Source organism: Hemitrygon akajei, chromosome 7, assembly GCF_048418815.1.
Source record: "Hemitrygon akajei chromosome 7, sHemAka1.3, whole genome shotgun sequence".
In the NCBI taxonomy this organism is placed as follows: Eukaryota; Metazoa; Chordata; class Chondrichthyes; order Myliobatiformes; family Dasyatidae; genus Hemitrygon; species Hemitrygon akajei.
The window spans coordinates 26,813,970-26,836,217 of record NC_133130.1 but is presented as its reverse complement, the minus strand read 5'-3'; the positions used below and the strand labels follow the sequence as shown (position 1 = coordinate 26,836,217).

Here is a 22,248-nt window from a genome sequence, read left to right as displayed (position 1 = left end):
AGAGACAGGACCATGACCCACTGCATCTTTGCTGAGCAACATACCTATCTATGCTAATCCCACACCTTCCGTATCCCTTTATACCCTGCTTATTCAATAATTGTCCCGGGACCTCTTAATTCAACTATTCAACCATACATGTAGACACAGCCAAACAAACCAGTGGTCCTCCAGGCCCAAAGTGCAAAATACAGACCCAACAGCACAAAGTACACATAATTAGTCATAGAACACTACAGCACAGAAAAATGCCCTTCAGCCCATTGGTCAATACTAGACTACTAGACAAGTATTTGGAGGAATTTAAGGTCGAGGGTTATATGGGAGGCAGGGTTTAAGGGTCAGCACAACATTGTGGGCCGAAGGGCCAGTACTGTGCTGTATTGTTCTATGTTTTTACTCCTCAAACCAAGAGGCACCACTCATCTCCTGACTGTGGGTTTATATTTGTTGCTGGCCAGTCCATAGTAAATTGCAGGGGGGAGAAAACATTCCTCTCCTTAAAAAGATACGACATAAATGACAAACACGAGGAAATCTGCAGGTGCTGGAAATTCAAACAACACACACAAAATATTGGTGGAACGCAGCAGGCCAGGCAGCATCTATAAGGCCGAGACCCTTCGTCAGGACTAACTGAAAGGAGAGATAGTAAGAGATTTGAAAGTAGTGGGGGGAGGGGGAAAAGCAAAATGATGGGAGAAGGGATGAAGCTAAGAGCTGGAAAGGTGATTGGTGAAAGTGATACAGAGCTGGAGAAGGGAAAGGATCATGGGACGGGAGGCCTAGGGAGAAAGAAAGGGGGAGGGGGGAGCACCAGAGGGAGATGGAGAACAGGCAGGGTGATGGGCAGAGAGAGAGAGAAAAAACAAACAACTAAATATTGTCAGGGATGGGGTATGAAGGGGAGGAGGGGCATTAATGGAAGTTAGAGAAGTCAATGTTCATAAATGAAGCAGCTCCAGAGAACACATGCTGTAGCAGCATGACACAATCCAATTATCCAGCCCCATCTACTTAGGCTGGTGTAATGCAACAGCTCGGTCGTTTGCCAGGTTATCAGGAGGATGGTCGGCTACAGGACACTTTAATATGCCCGGTTGATGGTGCAGCTGGTAATTGCAGTTGCCACAATCTCACAGGGTCTAATGGAACACATTTACTACTTTAATTTGCCTCAAGACAGCAAACACCAGACAGGTTGAGTTAAGATGGTGCCAAGTGGCTGCCTCTGAGTTCATCTGCGAAAAATAGCTTAATTCCTCTCTTTAATGTCTTTTTTTTTCCTTTTCAAGGTGGTTGGGGCTGTATCGAGGTCCTGATCTAAAAGTGACACTCAAACTGCGTTTTCTTTTTATACAGTGGATGAGTTCCTGTTCTTGGTTGGCACCTCTGGGGAACAGCCCTGCGTGGTCCTGTGGATGACCAAATTCAGGCCGGTGTTGTCAACTGAGGCATTGCGGGAGATAGAACATTGGGGTTTTGCTGCGGCAGATGTATTGAAAAGCAACACAGCAAACTGTAATATCGTAACAACGACAGTCATTCTCCCCTTTTGCTGTGAAAATGGGTGAAATCTATCAGTGCCTTGTAATCCACTGCCCTTCTTGTAATCCACTGCCCCCTCCAGTGTAGCACTAGAATAGTTTTACTACGATAGCAGTAAAACACACTGGTCACTAAAAAATATATAGCCCAAGTCCCTGAATGTCATGACCTGAAGATTGATAGTGTATTGGATGTTGTCCTGGAGCCACATTTCTGCAAGTCCCACATCACATGCTCGTGCAGCCGCAGCGCAGTTGAAGGCAATCTAGCTTGTCTTTCACCAAGCGAATGCTGGAAGGCAGCACCGACAGGAGGGGACAGCCACCACCCAGCCCAGATGCTCAAGGTGCTATACTGCCTCTGGCCTCTCCTCTCCCGAGCAGCTGCAACAGGGAGCTCCGCAGCACGACAGCCTGGTCCACGCAACAGCCAAAGTCACGCAGCTCCCCTGCCATCGGTCTTGCCAAAGAACTAGTGAACCAGACTTGTAGCATTCTACATTACCACAAGAAAAATGTCCAAGATCTATCAATTGCTCATTTGTTGGAGCTCACACCACCTCCGATGCCTTTCTCCTTGAGTAGCTATAGCAGGCAGCAACGTGGTGCACAACAATTCCAGCTCCACCGCTATCAAGCAACTCATTGATGGGGTAGACCTGCAGTACGTAATGTTCTTAATATCCTGCAGTGCCTTGGAATCATAAAAAAACGTAAAGGACAAACAATTACATCTTTATTTGGATACATAGAGGCCACTGTGACCAAGTGTGTTGCCATCTTACCAGAACTCCTCAAGTCATTGCCTCTGGCAGTTCATTCCAGATACCAACTACTCCATGTAAAAAAAGTTACCCCTCAAATCCCTTTAAACCTCCTCTCATCTTAAACCTACACCCTCTTGCTTTATTCACCCCAACCATGGGAAATTGTGGCTTTTAAAATTTTATACATATACCACTGTCATGTCATGTTCCGCTGAAAGGTTTGAGACGCATTTACGCATTTGTGAATTTGAATGACCTAAAAACAAACATCGATAATGTTGAGGTAAATGGGGATGATATGACAAGCATGCTGGTTGGCATATACGTTTGGCTCATTTCTATGCTATAAAACAAAGACTAGATGACAATATCAGGTAAATAGGCCAATAATGTTTCAGTGGGTTTATTCAGATGCATCAAATCTTTCTATACTGTATTGAAACAAGGCCTTTGGCTCAGTGAGTCTCCACCAACCATCAAGCATCTATTAAGAAGAATCACATTTTGTTCTCCCCATATTACAAATAAAATGCCACCAGATTCTCCCACTACCTCCATACAACTTACTGTGGGCTATTATCCAATGAACCCACATATTTCTGGCAGGTGGGAAGAAACAGGAAGAGTTAAAGGAAACCAACATAAAGACAGGGAGAATGTGCAAACACCTACAGTGACAGCACCAGGGTTCAGGATCGAACCAGGGTCACTGGAGCTCTACTACTAGATTTGCTCTATATAAGACATTATCCCAGTTGCTACTTGGTCTGATAGCAACCAAGAAAATAATTGTAGTATGTGTCCTGTTTGGAAAGTTAGATTAAGGTTAATTTTATCCTGCCATAAGAATATTGTAGCAGAAATGCAGTAGCAGTCTAACTTAGCATTACTTAACAGCATCCAATTTAAAAAATTCAACAGTGATACTTTACCGGCTTCTGGTTCCAGGAACAACAACGGTGCCCAAATCCTCATTTCGTTTTCGTAAAATAGTAGCAAATCGGTTCCGGATCTTGGAGTGTGGTCTTGGGCTTTCCTCAGTGACTGAGCGGTCCAAGGGTACCTCCAGTTCGGAAGGAGACGGTACATCCAGGCACTCTGCAACATCTTTTTTTGTTTTCTTATCATTTGGAAATGTGTACTGACTTAACAAGTCTCCATCTGACAGACTTTCATCTGGTGGTTCAAAGCAAAATTTTTAAGCCAGTAGTATTTGTATACAACAATGGAATTACTCAGTTTTGTTTTAATTTCATCAATCCCTCCTGAAAATCAGTTGGTTAGATACAAGTTATTGATGATTTCCCACCAAAGAATATTTCTATTATTCTATCTACACAAGGACTGTTTGAAGAATGTATTCTGATCAGGGAACACTCTTTTCCCCACAGAAAAATCCATTACAATGCATAAGAGAACTACTTAATGCAAGTGAGATTAAGAGGAAAACCAATAAATCAAGATTTACAATTACTTATCAAGTAACTCATATTCTTTTAAAGGAAGAAAATTTTGAGAACCTCTGACATCTTCAGAAGTGCAAGACTGTATCATTAAAAAATGCAGAGGCTCGAACTATGAACAAAACCAGAAAATTCTGGAAACATTTAGAGTTCAGATGGCATCTGTAGAAAGTTAAGTAGAGTTAACGTTTCTGAAGAAAGGTCTTCAATATCTAGTCCAGTTATGTTCCTGAGGAAATCAGCCTTTTGCTTTACAGTACAATCTTACAGTAGGGGATAGCTTTGTTGATGGATAATTAATTTAAAAAAAGTTCACCAAGATCCAAAACTGGTTTGGTATTGTCACAATTACTGAGATACAGTGAAAAATTTGTCTCACATGCTATCATTACAGATCAATTCATTATGATAGTGCCCTGAATTAAAACAACAAGGGTACAGAATAAATTATTACAATTACACAGAAAGAAGGCGGAGCTTAAGAGGGACAATGGCAACTCCTTTGCTTGCATCTTCAGAAACAGCTCTATTTCCACCTTTAATATCTTTATTTTTCCTTTTCAGGGTTCTTTTGAAGACCCTGACCTGGAGTTACATGCAGGCTTTGGTTCTTTGCAAGAATGGGACTTGTTCTCAGTGTTCCACGACTGGCTGTTATTCGACATGCTAAGGGTTTGGCCTGAGAGTCTCAAGCATGTTCGGAAGCCTAAGATCTTAGGGCTCTGGAGACGGGCGGATCGAGGGTCAGTGTCAAGGCAGGAGACTTTTGTGTCGTCAGGGCGACCAGAAAATCTTTCGCTGTGGACCCGAAGACCTGAGGTCTTTGCGATCTTCGGACATAGAGCTCGAAAAAGTGACGAAATGGACTTTTGACATCGTAAACCAGCGGGTTGTTAAGTCAACACAAAGTGCACTGCAGATGCTGTGGTAAAACCAAGACGTACAAAAAAGCTGGATGAACTCAGCAGGTCGGGCAGCATCCGTTGAAACGAACAGTCAATGTTTTGGGTCAAAACCCTTCGTCAGGACTCAAGGGTCCTGACGAAGGGTTTCGACCTGAAACATTGACTGCTCGTTTCAACGGATGCTGCCCGACCTGCTGGGTTGTTAAGTCTCCTGCTCGCTGTAAAAATGGGGGTCACCTCCCTCTCCCTTGCCAGGGAGAGAGAGAATTTGTGGGTTGTTGAATGTCGGATGAAATGTGAAGTCCTGCGTCTATGTCTTTGCTATCGCTGAGCTCACGCTTGCGCTTGGTAGCGGATGCGCTTTTTTTGCCGGTTGGAGGGCGGGGGGATTCTTGCTCGCCACTGCTTACGCACGGGAGGGGGGAGCTGAGAGGGGACTTTGTGGTTCTCACGTTTAACTGTTGTTCATTCTTTGGGGCATTTTTGTGGATGCTTGCAAAGAAAAAGCATTTCAGGTTGTATATTGAATACATTTCTCTGACATTAAATTGGACCTTTGAGAGTGCAGTGCAGGCAGACAAAAAGGTGCATAATCACAAGGAGGGGAATGTGAAATCAAGGGTCCATCTTATTGTACTAGGAAACCATTTAAAAGTCTTATGGCAGTGGGAACCATTTAGAAGTCTTATTGCAGTTTCATGAGCCCTTGAGCCTCATGAAACATACTTCAGGCTTTCTTATCTTCTATCCGACAGGAGAAGGAAGAAGAGAGAGTGTCTGGGGTAGCTGGAATATTTGATAATGCTGGCTGCTTTACTAAGGCAGTGAGAAGTGTAGACAGAATCCATGGAGGGGAAGCTGGTTTCTGTGATGTGCTGAGCTGTGTCCACAGCTCTCTGAGGTTTCTTGCAGTGGTGGGCAGAGCAGCTGCTGTTATGCATACAGATTGGATGTTTTCTACGGTGCATTGATAAAAACTGGTGAGGTTCAAAGGAAACATGCCCAATCTTTTTTACCACCCTGAGGAAGTACAGACACTGATGAGCTATCTTGTCTGTAGCTTATACACATTTGAGCCAGGACAGGCTATTAATGATGCTCACTTCTAGGAACTCCAAACTCTCAAACCTCTCGACATCGGCACTATTGATGGAAACAGGAGCATGTGCACTGTCCACTGTCCTAAAGTCAATAACTCTCTCTTTCAATTTGCTGACATTGATGGAAATTTTTTTGCCATACACCATGTCATTAGGCTCTCCATTTCCTTCTTGTACCGACTCACTGTTATTTGAGATATGGTGTATTACTGTGCTATCATCTGCAAACTCGTAGATGGAGTTAGAGTCAAATCAGACCCTACAGTGATGAGTGCACAAGGAAGTAGGTGCAGCCTTGTAGGTTGCTGCATCTGTTGATGACTTGTTTCAGCACCAGGTAAGTTGCAGAGGGTCAAGGTTGTCTGGGAGGCTGGAGTTAATGCATACTATGACCAGCCTCTCAAGGCACTTTATGATGGTGGATGTCAGAGCAACCAAATGGTAGATATTAAGGCACATTATCTTATTTTTCTCAGGTACTGGGATGATAATGGTATTCTTAAAGCAGGTAGAACCCTCAGATTGAAGTAGGACGACGTTAAATATGTCTGCTAATATACCAGCTAGCTGATATGCACAAGGTCTAGGGACTCTCAATAAGATGCTACATTTGCAATAGTGACTGAGAGTTCAGGTGCATTGGAGCCTAATGGGATGGATGGTGACATTCCAATGCCCTTTATCTAAAAGTTGCATAGAATACTTTAAGCTCATTGGGAAGAGATGCTGGCGATGCTGCCTGACTCCGCTTTATAGGCTGTTATATCACCTAAGCCTTGCCACAACTGATGGCTGGTTTGGGGCTCTACTTTGGACTTACAGAGGCAAAGACACACTCAGGATAAAATAATACAAGGTTTTGAAGGGGGAAGTGAAATCAACTGGGGGGGGGGGGGGGGTGTGTGACAGTAAATAACAGCCACTACAGAAGCACTATGATAAATTAAGTGGCCTAATTTAGGTCTTTATTCTTTGGAGCATAAAAGGTTGAGGGGAGACTTGACAGAGGTATTTAAAATTATGAGGGGGATAGATAGAGTTGGCGTGGATAGGCTTTTTCCACTGAGAGTAGGGGAGATTCAAACAAGAGGACATGAGTTGAGAGTTAGGGGGCAAAAGTTTAAGGGTAACGCGAGGGGGAATTTCTTTACTCAGAGAGTGGTAGCTGTGTGGAATGAGCTTCCAGTAGAAGTGGCGGAGGCAGGTTTGGTATTGTCATTTAAAGTAAAATTGGATAAGTATATGGACAGGAAAGGAATGGAGGGTTATGGGCTGAGTGCAGGCCATTGGGACTAGGTGAGAGTAAGCGCTCAGCATGGACTAGAAGGGCCGAGATGGCCGGTTTCTATGCTGTAATTGTTATATGGTTAATGTTGGGTATTTGAAATTGCAGCATTACGTGACCTATTTCAAAGAATAAATGGAAGGTTTGTATGGGATTGGGAGATGCAGAAGCAGGCAATGCAGTGAACATGCTTGTAATCAAGATGATAGAAGTAGAAGGATACAATTACTAACAAAGTGGCTAAGTTTCTGCATTATTATTTGAATACTAACAAGAGTTATATAATTTGTTTTCTGGTATTTAAACTTTAAATTACTTGGTGTTATCATTTCAGAGGATCTGTCTTGGGTTAGGCACATGTGCCATTATGAAGAAAACACAACAGCACCTCTACTTTCTTAGAAGTTTGTGAAGATTTGGTATGTCATCAGTAAATTTGATGTGTGGTGGAGAGTATACTGACTGGTTGCATCACAGCCTGGTATGGAAACACTAATGCCCTTGAATGGAAAAGCCTACAAAAATGCAGTGGATATGGCCCAGTCCATCACAGGTAAAGCCCTCCCCACCACTGAGCCCATTTACATGGAGCACTGTTGCAGGAAAGCAACATCCATCGAAGACCCTTAACATTCAGGCAATGCTGTCTTCCTGCTGCTGCCATCGGGAAGGTGCTACAGAAGCCTTAGTAGCCACACCACCAGATTAAGGAACACTTACTTCCCCTCAAGCATCAGGATCTAGAACCAGAGGGGATAACTTCACTCAACCCATTACCGAATTGTTCTAACAACCTATGGACACACTTTCAAGAACTCTTCATCTCATGTTCTTGATATTTATTGCTTTTTTTCCCCTTTGTTTTTGTATTTGCACTGTTTGTAGTCTTTTGCACATTGGTTGTTTGTCTGTACTATTGGGTGCAGTCTTTCATTGATTCTATAATGGTTTCCCTGAAGCTCTGCTGCTTTCAAGTTTTTCACCATTTAATAGTACTCAGGTTATTTTCTAAGAGCAAACTAAACAATCTCACATTTGAGAGCAATGCTTGGACTGCAATTCTTACACAGCATGAATTTTCTCAGGGTATCATTCGAACTACGGGAAGTAGTGACTTTCAGGCCAACGAATGGTCATGAAAGAGGGGAAGTGAATCTACAGGCTCAATGAGATTAATTTTAGTGAGCCTAAACATTATAGGTTTTTGTAATCCAGTAAGCTGTGTCATTTTTGGTAAGAATGCTATCATAAATTCTGACAATTGTATTACACATTGAAATCTATTTGTCAGTCACACAACTCTTGATTATAATGCCATTTTTTGGCTTTCTATCCCATTATCCAATCTATTAAAAAAGGTGAAGTCATTGCCCCAACAGTTGGTTGCTAGTCACCATTAGTCACATTGTCAACTTAAGATCCTGAGGTTTGTACCAAATCTGTCTTACTTCCACCCTAGCCGTTTTCATCATACAGGTCAATAAATTTTCCTTAAATCTCACAAGGAATAATCAGTGAGGATGTAGGATAAGTATTCAGAATATATGAATTGGGTTGTTTTCTTAACTAGCTATTTTTAAAAAGAAAGCTTACCTTCTCTTACTCTTTTAGCCAGTACCACTCTGTTGAGAAGTTTTAAATTTTTAATATTGATCACTTGTTCCATATTTCGGGTGCATGGCTTTTCTGGTGATAGTTCTGCTTTTGGGACTGAAAGTTCATTTCCATATGGTCTATATTCTTTGTTCCATATACTGAGCATATGCAGAGCTCTCTTATTTGTCTCATTGTCATTCCACCCACTGGACCTTCTTGTCAGAATCTAACAAAAGGAAAATAATAAGTAGCCAAACTTCTCTATTGGACCAAAGCAGAGAAGCATACATCATAATTTCTCCTTTCAAAACCTTAGGACTTCAGGAGCATTTCACTGACTGCAATACTTTCACAGTTATAAAAGGGATACCCTATCATCAATTTTCCAGTAAGACTCCACAAACACCAAAATTACGTTTTAACTAATTCGATTGTGGTTTATATTCATCAGTAGAAATCAAGAAAAAAAGTGTGTACTTTCAAGTTCAAGTTAAATGTATTAGAAATTCTGAACGGAAACCAAGTAGTAAAATTGTAATCCAAAAAAAGGACTGCTTTTGCAGCAAGAAAATTTCATTTAGGTACATTATTTTTTTTAGAAGCTATTTATGCCTATTTTGCATGCACTTCAGAATAGCTTGACGTATTAACTCAGAAAATGACAGTTTTGAGATTGATGCAAGTTGAAAGCAATATTTGTCAGTCACTGGTATGTATTTGACAGTATTTTTCTCGCAAGCTCCATGCCCATCTTACAGAAGTGATTACTATTTGCTCCAGGATAGAAGCAAGACAAATTACATTATAGTAGATGATATCACAAATGGATGTATGATAAAATAATTTAATAAACTGAACAGAATACACAGGTAACTTATCTGTACACCAGTCTCATATAGTATCTATGAGATTGAGAAGTATTACAGAAAGCTTTAAAAATAACTTCAGTTGACTTAATATTGAAAGGTGCAAAACAAAATGATACCATTTGCACTTATAATTTAGAGTCATTGAATATACAGTACCTGTGAAGTGTATGGATTGAAGTTGTCTATGAATTCTGAAGTCTTAATATCTATATTTCCAAGAGCAATATGAAGAGCCTTCTCATCACCAAAGTGACTAAAGAAGCCAAGTTAAGGAACAAACACAGATGGAAAATACTATCGGGGAAAATTAAATAGAGTGGAACACCATTCATGCTAAACAGGATTGATAGACAATGAAGTTCAAAACCAAAGTGCCAAAGGTCATGAAATAAAACAATAAAACAAAACATATTATGTTAATGCCAGTTAAAAAAACATGACCCAACATAATCCCACCTCCCAACCTTGGTTTGTGCCTCTGCAGGCCTTCAAGTACCCATCCAAGGATTAATTAAATGTGAAGATGTCCTCCTCTACCTTAAGTTCAGGCGGCAAATTTTGTAAAGATTTTTACTCCTCATGTTTATGAAGGATGCAAGTAATAAAGTCTATTCAATTGCTAATTCCCTATACTTCAAAAGGAAGTTTCAGCTCTCTTTCTTTACAATTACGTATGGCATTGTACTGATGCCACAAAGTCAACAAATTTCACGACATATGCTGGTGATATTAAATCGGATTCTTTCTTTACCCACTCTTTGTTGGGATCCAAAGATGAAGTTCTCCTGGTACCCGCCTTCCACCCTACCTGCCTTGGGTAACTGATATATTATGTTCACTGGGCAACTGCAACATCATTTGGTCCTTGCCCTCACTCTAATTGCTCCCACTCATTAACAAGATAACTGATTGCATCCTATTGCTATGGTGACCCTGGTTTACCTTGATAAAGATATCCTACTCCCCCACATTCTCTGCAGCTTAACAGACATATTTTGACTTTTTTCCAGTTCTGATGAAAGATTTTACATCCTCATCTCAGCCAAAGTGCTGAGTATTTCATAGATTATCTGGACTTTCTACAATTCCCCAGTCTTGACAACATTCTTATAATTCTCTGCATCATCTGAAACCACATTTTACCATGTCATTATCAGGACTGTGCAGAGTGATCTGTGGCCTACCTAAAGTTGAACATGGTTTTAGCACACTATTTCTGTTTTTGTATTTGATGCTTATTTAACAAATTAACACTGACAAGTGGCAGATGGAGCTCAACCCAGAAGAGTGTGAAGTTATTCACTTTGGAAGGCTGAACATGAAGATATAGTAGACTTAATAGAGGGATTCCTAGCAGTGGGGAGAAACAGAAATCTCGAGGTCCACATTTATAGATCCCTCAAAGTTGGTGCAAGGGTGTTTAAGAAGATGTATGGTGTGTTGGCCTTCATTAGTCGGGGAATTGAGTTCCAGAGGCTCAAAGTAATTTTGCAGTTCTATAAAACTTGGCGTATTGTGTTCAGTTCTGATCATTTCATTATAGGAAAGGTGTGGAAGTTTAGAGAGAGTACTGAGAAGATTTACCAGAATGCTGCCCGGATGAGAGAGCATGTCTCATGAAGAAAGGCTGAGCGAGCTAGGGCTTTTCACTTTAGAAGAGAAGTGACTTCACAGAAGTGCAAAAAAATGGTAAAAGACAGTGATAGAGTTGACAGCTAGAGACTTTTCCCAAGGCCTGTACTTTCTATATTCTACAGTATGTTTAATTGATCTGTCTTGCTCTTCGTTACACTCCAAGGTCCTTTGTTGCTCCACTTCATCAACATCCTCCCATTTAGTGAATATTATTTTGCCTTGAACACCTCCCATGTGAATTATCTCAGACTTCCCTGGATTTGTAATTTTTCTTCCAATTGACAGACCATCAAGCTCTGTAGTTTAACACTCAAGGCTGTGGATCAAAACTGTCACTTTCCTTTGGACTTCATTGAAAAGCCTGCCCTGTGGCAACTCATCATAAGCCTTACAAAAATCAAGGCAGGCAATCAACACGCAGTCCTTGTCAACTCTTCTTGTTACTCCTCAAATAAAATTAAAACAAATTGGTCAGATATGATATTCCCTAAAGGAGATAGTCAAGTGGAATTGTTAAGTCTGCACTTTCCACAAGTGCAGGCTCATATTGATCCTTGAGAATTCAGTACAATTCCAGCTACTAAAATTAAGCCAACAGCCCAATTATTACAAACAAGAGAAAATCAAAACAATACACGCTAAATGCTGGGAGGACTCAGCAAGCCTGGCAGCATCTATGGAAAAGTCCTGATGAAGGATCTCAGCCCGAAACATCTACTCTTCTCCATCAATGCTGCCTGGCCTGCTGAGCCCAATTATTTATCCCTTTTAAACAATGACACATTAACAGGATTTTCAATTCTCTGACATATCTTGCGGAACCAGAAGGGAATGAAAAGTTGTCAGAGGTTCTGCATTAAAAAAAAGATGGATACTTCACAGTAGAACTGGCCATTTCTCACAAAAAACAGAATTCTACAAATTGACATGGCTTGCGTTTTTAGAATTTATATCAGAACTAGCTGGTCTTGTTGATTATTCATACATGATATTTAACTCAGTCTTTCTTTCCAACCTACAGTGCTGGGTAACTCATATAGCTGGGGCCTCCATTTGACAACCTTTTACATATCCCTCCGTTTTCTCAAACTGCTCCCATGACCTTACCATGTAGATGGCTTCATCAGCAGCTTATCACCAACGGCAACCCTGGCTCACCTTAGTGATATTCTCTTTGGTCTTGACTTAATTTAATGGTACCACAGATATGAGGGGCAAAATGGCCCATTCCAAATCCCATTTCTAATTGTCTTGTGCACCTGGACATATACCCAGTTTGAAAGATGGTAAGCCTCTTAATGCTTCTTGTTTTAACTACGCTTCCCTCATTCAATAATTTCTTCATGCATTGACATGGTTCTATTTCTTTTGTGCTGACAGGCACAAAATGTCCTTTAAGAATCATATCCATGTCCTGCAATTACACATATGGGTTAGCTGTATGATCTCTAATGGGCTTTTTCTTTAGGTATTCCTGCATTCTGTATGTTCTTAGATTTTAGCCTACCAATATTTTGATTGATTTCCCAATTCCTATTTAGCTCCTAAATATTCTACGCATTTCCAGACTTTCAGCTATCTTAATCTGAATGTTCAACATAAGCTTCAGCAAAATTGTTATATCACCATCTGTGACACTGAATTTAGTACTTGTTCTTTTGCTTTGAGGGAAATGCTTATTTTGAAACTCAATGAATCTCATTCCTAAATGGAATTTTCAATCCCACTGTTCCAAGAGTGATCTACCTTTGAATTACTAGAAGAGAAGAATGAACTGACTAAATTAATATGACGCATACAAATATATGACAATATCTGCTTCTTTTAAAATTGCATAAGAAAGGTTAAAAAGACACAGACTGCATATGCAGAAAGACATCATATCATACCACTGTAGCACAGCGGTTAGCACAACTTTTACAGCACCAGCTATGAGACTGGGGTTCAATTCTTGTTGCTGTATATAAAGAGTTTGTATGCTCTCCTCGTAACCTCCACGTGGTCTGGTTTCCTCCCAGATTCCAAATATGTATGAGTTAGGGTTAGTTATAATAATTGACAAGGGTTAATGTGCAAAATTGCAATGGTATTTACAGTGATATCATATTAAAAAAATTACAATTCATCTTCTTTTATCCAGAAATGGCCATCCTTTCTCTGGTAACCATGGAATCAAAATTGGTAACATTGTTGAACTGATTGCCAACATAAATTAAGCTCAATAACTACAATACACAAATAATGATTCTTCTGCAACATAAATTACTTTCTTTTTCTGAGTTCAAGTTTGGTGGAGCTGCAAGCAATACCAAATATTGCGGGTTGGTTCACCTCAAGCAGCTGCAGCACCTTACCAATGTTGTTCTAGAAACAAGTCATTTCAAGAATGGTGTAAGTAAACGATAGTGATAACGAGGCCAGGATATTGCACTCCAAAGCAACTTTGTACAAATATTTCTCCACCTACACTTTCCTCCTTCAGCTTTATTCACTATTTTTAAATCGAAATTTTAGGCACCGACATCCAAATAGTGCAAGAGGGCCAAAGTGTTCAAATGATACAGAATGTGGTGTGAAGAACACGAGACTATATTTTATCACTGTCATACCACTTCAACATATTGCCAAGGCAGGCTTGCAAGCTTTAGCTATCTGCTTAACTTCTGCAGCTGCTTACTTCCTCTACATGCCCACACCTGTTTCTTCAGAGCCACTCCAAATGGTAATACTCTACAAGCAACCATTTTCTTTGCATTCACATAAATGCACTTTTTAAAAAAATTAAACAAAAAATCTGGTTAAACCAATTGGTACTAGGCAATTAAAACAACAATGTAAAGGATACTGCCCAGCATAGTCAAGAGATTTTGGATCAACACCATCAGAATAATTATTTAAAGGAACAAGCTTCCGCTTCAATGGATCGAACACTAATTGGTATAGAAATGTGTTATTTGCCCTGATGAAGCCATCTATATATTCATCTGGTACAACCACATTTGCTTTCAAATATTGTCCCATTTTCTTGATCACCTATAAAAGAGACAAAAAGAATAAGCAGTAGTTAGATAAACAATTTATGCCATCCAAAACACACCGCACAATTTTGATAAAACCTTCCATTAAAGTAGCAAAATTGAGGCAAATTGGACAAAATCTCATGGTCAAATGGACCTACCGTTGTGATATCTGGATTGCTAGCAATCCGCAGCAATTTGCATGCTTTGGCTAAACCAATTCCATGGATAGATGGCAAATAATCGCACCCTGATAAAATGCACATGTATCTAAACTTCTCTTCAGTGAAGACATCTCCCAGTTGTTTGCATTTGCCAAAACGAGCCTTGTCAATTTCAATGCCATTCCCACACTTATCCACTTTTAGTACAACCTAAAACCACAGTAAGAAAAAGCGCTTACGAATTATTCAGATGATGCGATATTATAATTTTTCTTAACTTCTATTAATACTCCTATTCATATAGTGCGCAGAATGTTTTTAAAAAAAAGATTGATTCTTCAACTGGTCCTTGAAAAAAATCAGATAGACATGCAAAGAATAATCAAGAGAAATAAATTATCAACCACAAGAAATAAGTAGTAGTTAAGGTGGTTGGCCTAATTTCCCCATCTAACTGTAAAGGCAAGGGCATCAGACAAAGGAAAATCAATGCATACAGATTTATCCTTCACACCACTATCTTCTTCTTGTCAACAAATCTAAGTCCTGGATATTCATATACAATAACGTGATAGAATAGAGTGGTTCAAGAAGGAGGCTCACTACTGTCTTCAAGGCGAATAAATCCAAATTCTAAACTGATTTTCTAAAAATCCCATATATGCTCCAAATAGTTAATGTCTGCTGGGGAGAAAAATTCTGTATAACAATCTGCTCCTTTCCAATTATTAACTGTAATAATAATAGTAATAATAATATCAAGAAGTACTGCTGTTAGCTACCACTCTTTTTCAAGTTTCTTGATTTGACCTTGTATGACTAACATTAGGACAAAGTAGTTATCTTATCCCTTTATATTAAAATTGCTTAAGATTTTCTACTTACCGTTTTACATCCAAATGCCAACAGGTCAGAATCTTCTGTGATTACTGCTTGAGCTATGCCAATCTTGTTTAAATAAGCCAATTGAGCATCAGCTTCATAAGGTGCTACAATACAATCCATTCCTTTTGCTCTTGCAGCCTGTATCCATATCAAAAAAGAATGCTGTTAAACATACTTGTGTTGTTTCTGTATAAACACATTGACACCAGTGAAATCGTGCAAGCACCAGCCAGGCATTCTTCCACAAGGAAAAAGGAAATCAGTATCTGATGAAGCTGACCTTGGTCAAATATTTGCATTGGTTATTTCTCATTTATAGATATCAGTAGAGGTGGTGTGATTAGGGAAATGAAAATACAGGCTACATATGCATACTCTGAAAATGTCAAGTAATGATGTGTCAGGGTCATGAATTTGTAACAAATATCTGATACTATCACAAACCTCTACTATAAGTAAATATTTTAAACAACTTTATAGCCTGTCCTTCCAAATTGTGTTTTATTTATAGATTCACTTCTTCCGATTTATTTCATTTATTCCTAGGAATTGCCAATGGCTTTTTTGTTTTGATGTTGCTCTTCCTCTTTCTGAGAAAGAGTACATCAAAATCTGAAAGGTGCATTTTATAAACATCCATGTATCATAGAGTTAGAGTCTTAGGGCATGGAAACAGGGCTTTTAGTCCAATGCCCATTCAAGCGAGACAATTTGCCTGCATTTGGCTGATATCTTTCTAAACCTTTCCTGTCCAACCATCTCTTAAAAATTGTTATTGTACCTGCCCCAAACTTTTCAGCTGGCAGCTCATTCCACATACACACCATCCTCTGTGTAAAAATGTTGCCGCTCAAGTTCCTATTAAGCCTTTTCCTTTTCACCTTAAACATATATCTTCCAGTTCTTGATTCCCCAACACTGAGATAAGGGCCTTCATCCTAACTTTATCTGTCATGATTTTTTATATCTCCATAAGATCACCAATCAGTCCCTTATGCTTCAAGGGAAAAGAAAAGTCCTTGCCTGTTCAACCTCTCTCAATAATCAGAATCAGGTTTATTGTCACCTGACCCAAGTTGTGCAGTTTGTTATTTAATGACAGCAGTACATAACAAATTACTAAAACTTATAATAAAGATAAATAACTAAGAAGTGCAAAAGAAGAATGAGATGGTATTTTAGATGGATAAACTATTCTTGGGCTTCCATCCAGGCACAGGTATCGACTTTAACCTACGTTTCCATGAGAAACTCTGCCAACTTCATCAGGGATGATGCCTCATCATGTCTAGGTCGGTGGTATATATACCCCCGTCATCCATTCTTCCTGATTTGTTAGTCCTCATCCAATCAGGTTTCTGCTGTCCTATGTCATTTACAATTGAGCTATCCCAGTGGGCGGCACAGCACGGCAGCAGCGGCCTTTCAGACCTGGTGTTACTTTAATTTAATTTTCTAATTTAATTTTGAGACACAATTTTTAATTAGGGCACATGGATAACAGAGCAACTATCTACCATCGCCAGATACTGCTACAATACAGAGATCACCCAAAAACAAACCTTCACGAAGATCTGCTGGTTAAATTACGCGATCTCGGCTTGCTAAGGGGATCAGAGTCGCCTGATGCTGGTGGCTGGAGGTGGGGACGTTATAAGCAACGTGTGAGGAAGTGGAAGCGAGGCAAGCGGGTAGGGGTCCGTGCCAGGCAAAAAGCTAGCCGGCTGGCTCTCCCGTCCATTCTGCTCTCCAATGTCTGCTCCCTGGACAATAAATTGGACTACATCCGACTCCAACAAAATACTCAGCGGGAGTACAGAGTCTGCTGTGCGTATGTTTTCACAGAGACATGGCTCACTGATGGAATTCCAGATGCCGCCCTCCAGCTGGATGGGCTCGCCTTGTTTCAAGCGGACAGGGATGCAGCTCTCTCCGGTAAGACTTGCAGTGGTGGCTTGTGTGCTTACATCAATACGGAATGATGCAAGAATTCTCTGCTGGTTTCCAGATACTGCTCATCGCTAGTGGAGTTTGTAACTGTTTGATGCAGACCATTTTATTTACCACAGGAATTGACTACTGTCCTCAGTCGGTGTCTACATTCCCCCCAGCGCTGATGCTAAGGAGGCGCTCTGTGAACTGTACGGGGCTATTAGCGAACTGCAAAATGCACACCCTGTTCATTGTCGCCTGAGATTTTAACCACACAAACCTTAAGTCAGTGCTCCCCAAATTTGATCAGTATGTGGACTTTGCAACGATGGGGGAAATCGTGTTGGACCTGGTTTACACAAACATCTCCAATGCGTACTGGGCGGAGCCCCGCCCCCACCTCGGTTACTCAGACCACGTCTCTGTTATGCTAATCCCAGCATACAGACTGCTCGTCAGGCACTCCAGACCAGTTCAGAAGCAGGTGAAAACCTGGCCAGCAGGAGACATCTCTGCTCTTCAAGACTGCTTTGAGAACACTGACTGGCACATGTTCAAGAAGGCTGCAACTGATGGTGACTCTACCAACTTAGAGGAGTACATGGTATCAGTGACTAGCTACATCAGCAAGTGCATTGACGATGTCACCGTGTCCAGGACCATTACTACACGCGCTAACCAGAAGCCACGGATGACAGCAGAGGTGCGTGCGCTGCTGAGGACCCGTGACTCCACCTTCAGAGCAGACGACAAGGCAATCCTAACAATAACAAGGGCCAAACTGTCCCGGGCCATCAGAGAGGCAAAGCGTGCACACGCCCAGCGAATCCACAGCCACTTCCAGGACAATGATGACACGTGGCGCATGTGGAAGGGCATTCAGGACATCTACAGGACAACATCACCTGACTGTGCGGGTGATGCCTCCCTCCCAGATGCACTGAATAACTTCTACGCTCGTTTTGAGGTGGAAAATGATGTGGCGGCGAGGAAGTCCACCCCTCCTACAAATGCCCAGGTGCTGTGTCTCACCGTGGCTGATGTGAGAAGAACCCTGTGCAGCGTCAACCCACGGAAGGCTGCTGAACCACACAATATTCCTGGTAGAGTGCTCAGAGGATGTGCAGACCAGCTAGCAGATGTTCTCACTGACATCTTCAACATCTCCCTAAGCAGCGCCACCGTTCCAACGTGCTTCAAGACCTCCACCATCGTCCTAGTGCCGAAGAAGTCTTCAGTGTCTTGCCTCAATGACTACCATCCTGTTGCACTCACATCCATCATCATGAAGTGTTTCGAGAGGCTCATCATGAGATACATCAAGACCCTACTACCCCCCTCACTGGACCCCCCGCAGTTTGTGTACCATCACAACCGCTCAACAGATGACGCCATTGCCATCACCCTCCACCTGGCCCTAACCCACCTGGACAAAAAAGACACATATGTTCAAATGTTGTTCATAGACTTCAGTTCAGCATTCAACATTCAACACAATCATCCCTCAGAAACTGATTGGAAAGCTGAGCCTACTGGGCCTGAACACCTCCCTCTGCAACTGGATACTAGACTTCCTGACTGGGAGACCTCAGTCAGTCTGGATCGGAGGCAGCATCTCCAACACCATCACACTGAGCACGGGGGCCTCCCAGGGCTGTGTGTTCAGTCCACTGCTGTTGACTCTGCTGACCCACGACTGCGCTGCAACACACAGCTCGAACCATATCATCAAGTTCGCTGATGACACGACCGTGGTGGGTCTCATCAGCAAGAAAGATGAGTCAGCTTACAGAGAGGCGATGCAGCGTCTAACAGACTGGTGCAAAGCCAACAACCTGTCTCTGACTGTGAACAAAACAAAAGAGATGGTTGTTGACTTCAGGAGGCCTCGGAGCGACTATTCCCCGCTGAACACTGACGGCTCCTCGGTAGAGATCGTTAAGAGCACCAAATTTCTTGGTGTTCACCTGGCGGAGAATCTCACCTGGTCCCTCAACACCAGCTCCATAGCAAAGAAAGTCCAACAGCGTCTCTACTTTCTGCGAAGGCTGAGGAAAGTCCATCTCCCACCCCCCATCCTCATCACATTCTACAGGGGTTGTATTGAGAGCATCCTGAGCAGCTGCATCACTGCCTGGTTCAGAAATTGCACCAGCTCGGATCGCAAGACCCTGCAGCGGATAGTGAGGTCAGCTGAGAAGATCATCGGGGTCTCTCTTCCCGCCATCATGGACATTTACACTACACGCTGCATCCGCAAAGCAAACAGCATTATGAAGGACCCCACGCACCCCTCATACAAACTCTTCTCACTCCTGCCATCTGGGAAAAGGCACCAGAGCATTCGGGCTCTCACAACCAGACTATGTAACAGTTTCTTCCCCCAAGCTAACAGACTCCTCAATACCCAAAGCCTGGACTGACACCAGCTTACTGCCCTCTACTGTGCCTATTGTCTTGTTTATTATTTATTGTAATGCCTGCACTGTTCTGTGCACTTAATGCAGTCCTGGGTAGGTCTGCAGTCTAGTGTAGTTTTTTTCTGTGCTGTTTCAGGTAGCACCATGGTCCTGAAAAATGTTGTCTCGTTTTACTGTGTACTGTACCAGCAGTTGTGGTCGAAATGACAATAAAAAGCGACTTGACTTGACTTCCAATTCTTACTCAGAGCAAGACCTTGGTCTTTGATAAAATTCTTTTGCTCTGGTTTTATTTCAATGGCTTCTTCGCTAGGCGGTCCCAAAAGCACTGCAGTTTTGTGCCTTCGAAGTCAATCCTAAGGCCATTTGAAATGCAATGTTCTACTTCCACTGATTTCTCCAGGTATCCAAAACGGATACACCTCCTGTGCTCCTTGATGCAGGTTTCCACCATGTAACCCGTCTGGATAATATACTCTACTCCGCATTCACATGGAATCCTGCAAATGTCAGATATCCTGAGTCCCAAGTCATCTTTGACCTGCATAAGCTGTGATTTGAGCTTCCTTACGGGGTTTATGAATGGTATTAATCTGGTATTTCTTCAGGATTCTGGTAATCCTCTCTGAAACCATGGCAATATTGGGGAGGCCAGCAGTAGTGACAGGTTCCTCCTCGTTGCTAGGTTTCCTAGTTGGTTAAGGTAATCATGAGTTTATGGACCATTCAGGAATCTGATGGCAGACCAAAGAAACTGTCCAAAAATGTTGACTGTGGGTTTTCAGGCACCTGTACCACCTCTCTGATTGTAGTAATGAAAGGAGAGCATGTGCTGGATGGCGAAGGTGCTTCAGGTGGATGTTGCCTTTTTAAGATGTCTTCAATGATGGGGAAGCTTGTGCACATGATTGGGCTGGCCAAGTCTTCAACCCACTTTAGTTTCTTACGATCCTATGCATTTGTGCTTCCATACCAAACAATGATGGTACATCTGTAGAAATTTGCTGGAGTTGTTGGTGTCATACCAAATCTCACACACTCCTAATGAGATATTGTCACTGGTGTGCCTTTGCCATGATTGCATCAATATGTTGGGCCCAGGACAGTTCCTCTGAGAAGTTCAAAGTAAAATTTATTATCAGAGTACATACATGTCACCACATACAACTCAGATTCTTTTTCAGTGGGCAGACTTAGCAAATCTATAGAACAGTAACTGTAAACATCAGAAACTGTAGGCTGTGCCATTGCAGACATAAATAAATAATGAGCATGAAATAACAATACAACAGAGTCCTTAAATGAGTGCAGCTATCACCTTTTGTTCAAGAGCCTGATGGTTGATGGTTGTAACTGGTTTTGAACCTGGCGGTGCAAGTCCTGAAGCACCTGTAACTTCTACCTGATGGCAGCAGTGAGAAAAGAGCATGGCCTGGGTGGTGAGGATATCTGATGATGGATGCTGCTTTTTTATGGCAATATTTCATGTAGACATGCTTAATGGCTCAAGAACGTGAAACTGCTCACCCATTCTACACTGATCTCTCAATTAGGATTCGTGCAAGTTCTCCTGTCATCCCCCTTTCTGAACTCAGTCTGTCAAGTCCCATCAACATTATTTTAAATCTTTTTCTGCACTCTTTCCAGTTTAATAATAGTTTTCCTATAGCAAAGTGGCCAAAACTGTATGTCATAATTAACATCTTGTATGAGCACACCATGACCTAAATCTTTTACAATCATGCCAACTTTGATATTCAATGCCTTGACTTATGAAGGACAGTGGGCCAAAATCCTTCTGCCCTACCTCGTCATTTTCAGGGAATCATTTGCCTGAATTCCAAGGTCCCTCTGTGGTACAAAACTCCCTTACCATTCACTGTGAAATCTCTACCTTGATTTGACTTCCCAAAATGCACACATTGCATGTATATGAACGAAACACCAGTTGTATCCCTTGGTGCACTTACTCAGCTGATCAAGATCCCCCTGTAATTTTGATAACCTCCTTCACTGTTCACTTCTCCATCAATTTTAATGTCATCTGAAAACTTACTAAACCATATGTTAGGTACATGGGTTATGACCAAAGGAAAAATGGCTGGAGTCAGTTAGCAACTTAGTGCAAGGGTGTTTATTTGGTATATCAAAAATCAAACTTGAAAAAATTAGCAATCGTGGAAAGGAAGGGTATCTACCAGAAAACATAATAATTGCTCTCTCAGTGTGAACTCCTGGTACATGAATTAGAATATGATGCACCCCACAATGTAGTTACAATCAGATTACAAAATAAACAGAAGTATCTACCTTAAATACAGTGTATAAACAACATATATACATTCACCTTACTAAAGAAATGGAATATTCTGCCGTGTATGGTGGGAAAGGCACCATAAACCCAACCCGAGCATATAAACTCGGTTTAGGACCCATTATGAGAATATACTGGGGAAGACATTGAAGTGTGTACACTCAGTGCACTGACAGCAGAATGACGAGGCAGTGTGTGTGTGTGTCTGCGTGTTTTTTTTTACATAAGGAGTGTGTTTACTGAGTGCTCTCCATCACACCGTACCTTGTACAATTTTATCCAAAGGCCCAACACTAGTCATGGTCTCCAATCTAAGAAACAACTTTCCACCATCATTCTCTGTTTCTTA

At 41.4% G+C, this 22,248-nt stretch overlaps 1 protein-coding gene across 1 annotated transcript in view; it reads right to left on the bottom strand.

Moving 5' to 3' along the window:
• The window catches only part of exo1 (exonuclease 1), a 34,391-nt gene that overhangs the window by 6,494 nt on the left and 5,649 nt on the right, over window positions 1-22,248 (bottom strand). The window contains exons 5-10 of the mRNA XM_073050538.1: window positions 15,234-15,371; window positions 14,346-14,558; window positions 14,013-14,200; window positions 9,689-9,785; window positions 8,661-8,889; window positions 3,247-3,490 (exon numbers count right to left, since the gene is read on the bottom strand). Coding sequence (XP_072906639.1) covers window positions 3,247-3,490; window positions 8,661-8,889; window positions 9,689-9,785; window positions 14,013-14,200; window positions 14,346-14,558; window positions 15,234-15,371 — 1,109 coding nt within the window. The remainder of the gene's footprint in view (window positions 1-3,246; window positions 3,491-8,660; window positions 8,890-9,688; window positions 9,786-14,012; window positions 14,201-14,345; window positions 14,559-15,233; window positions 15,372-22,248) is intronic.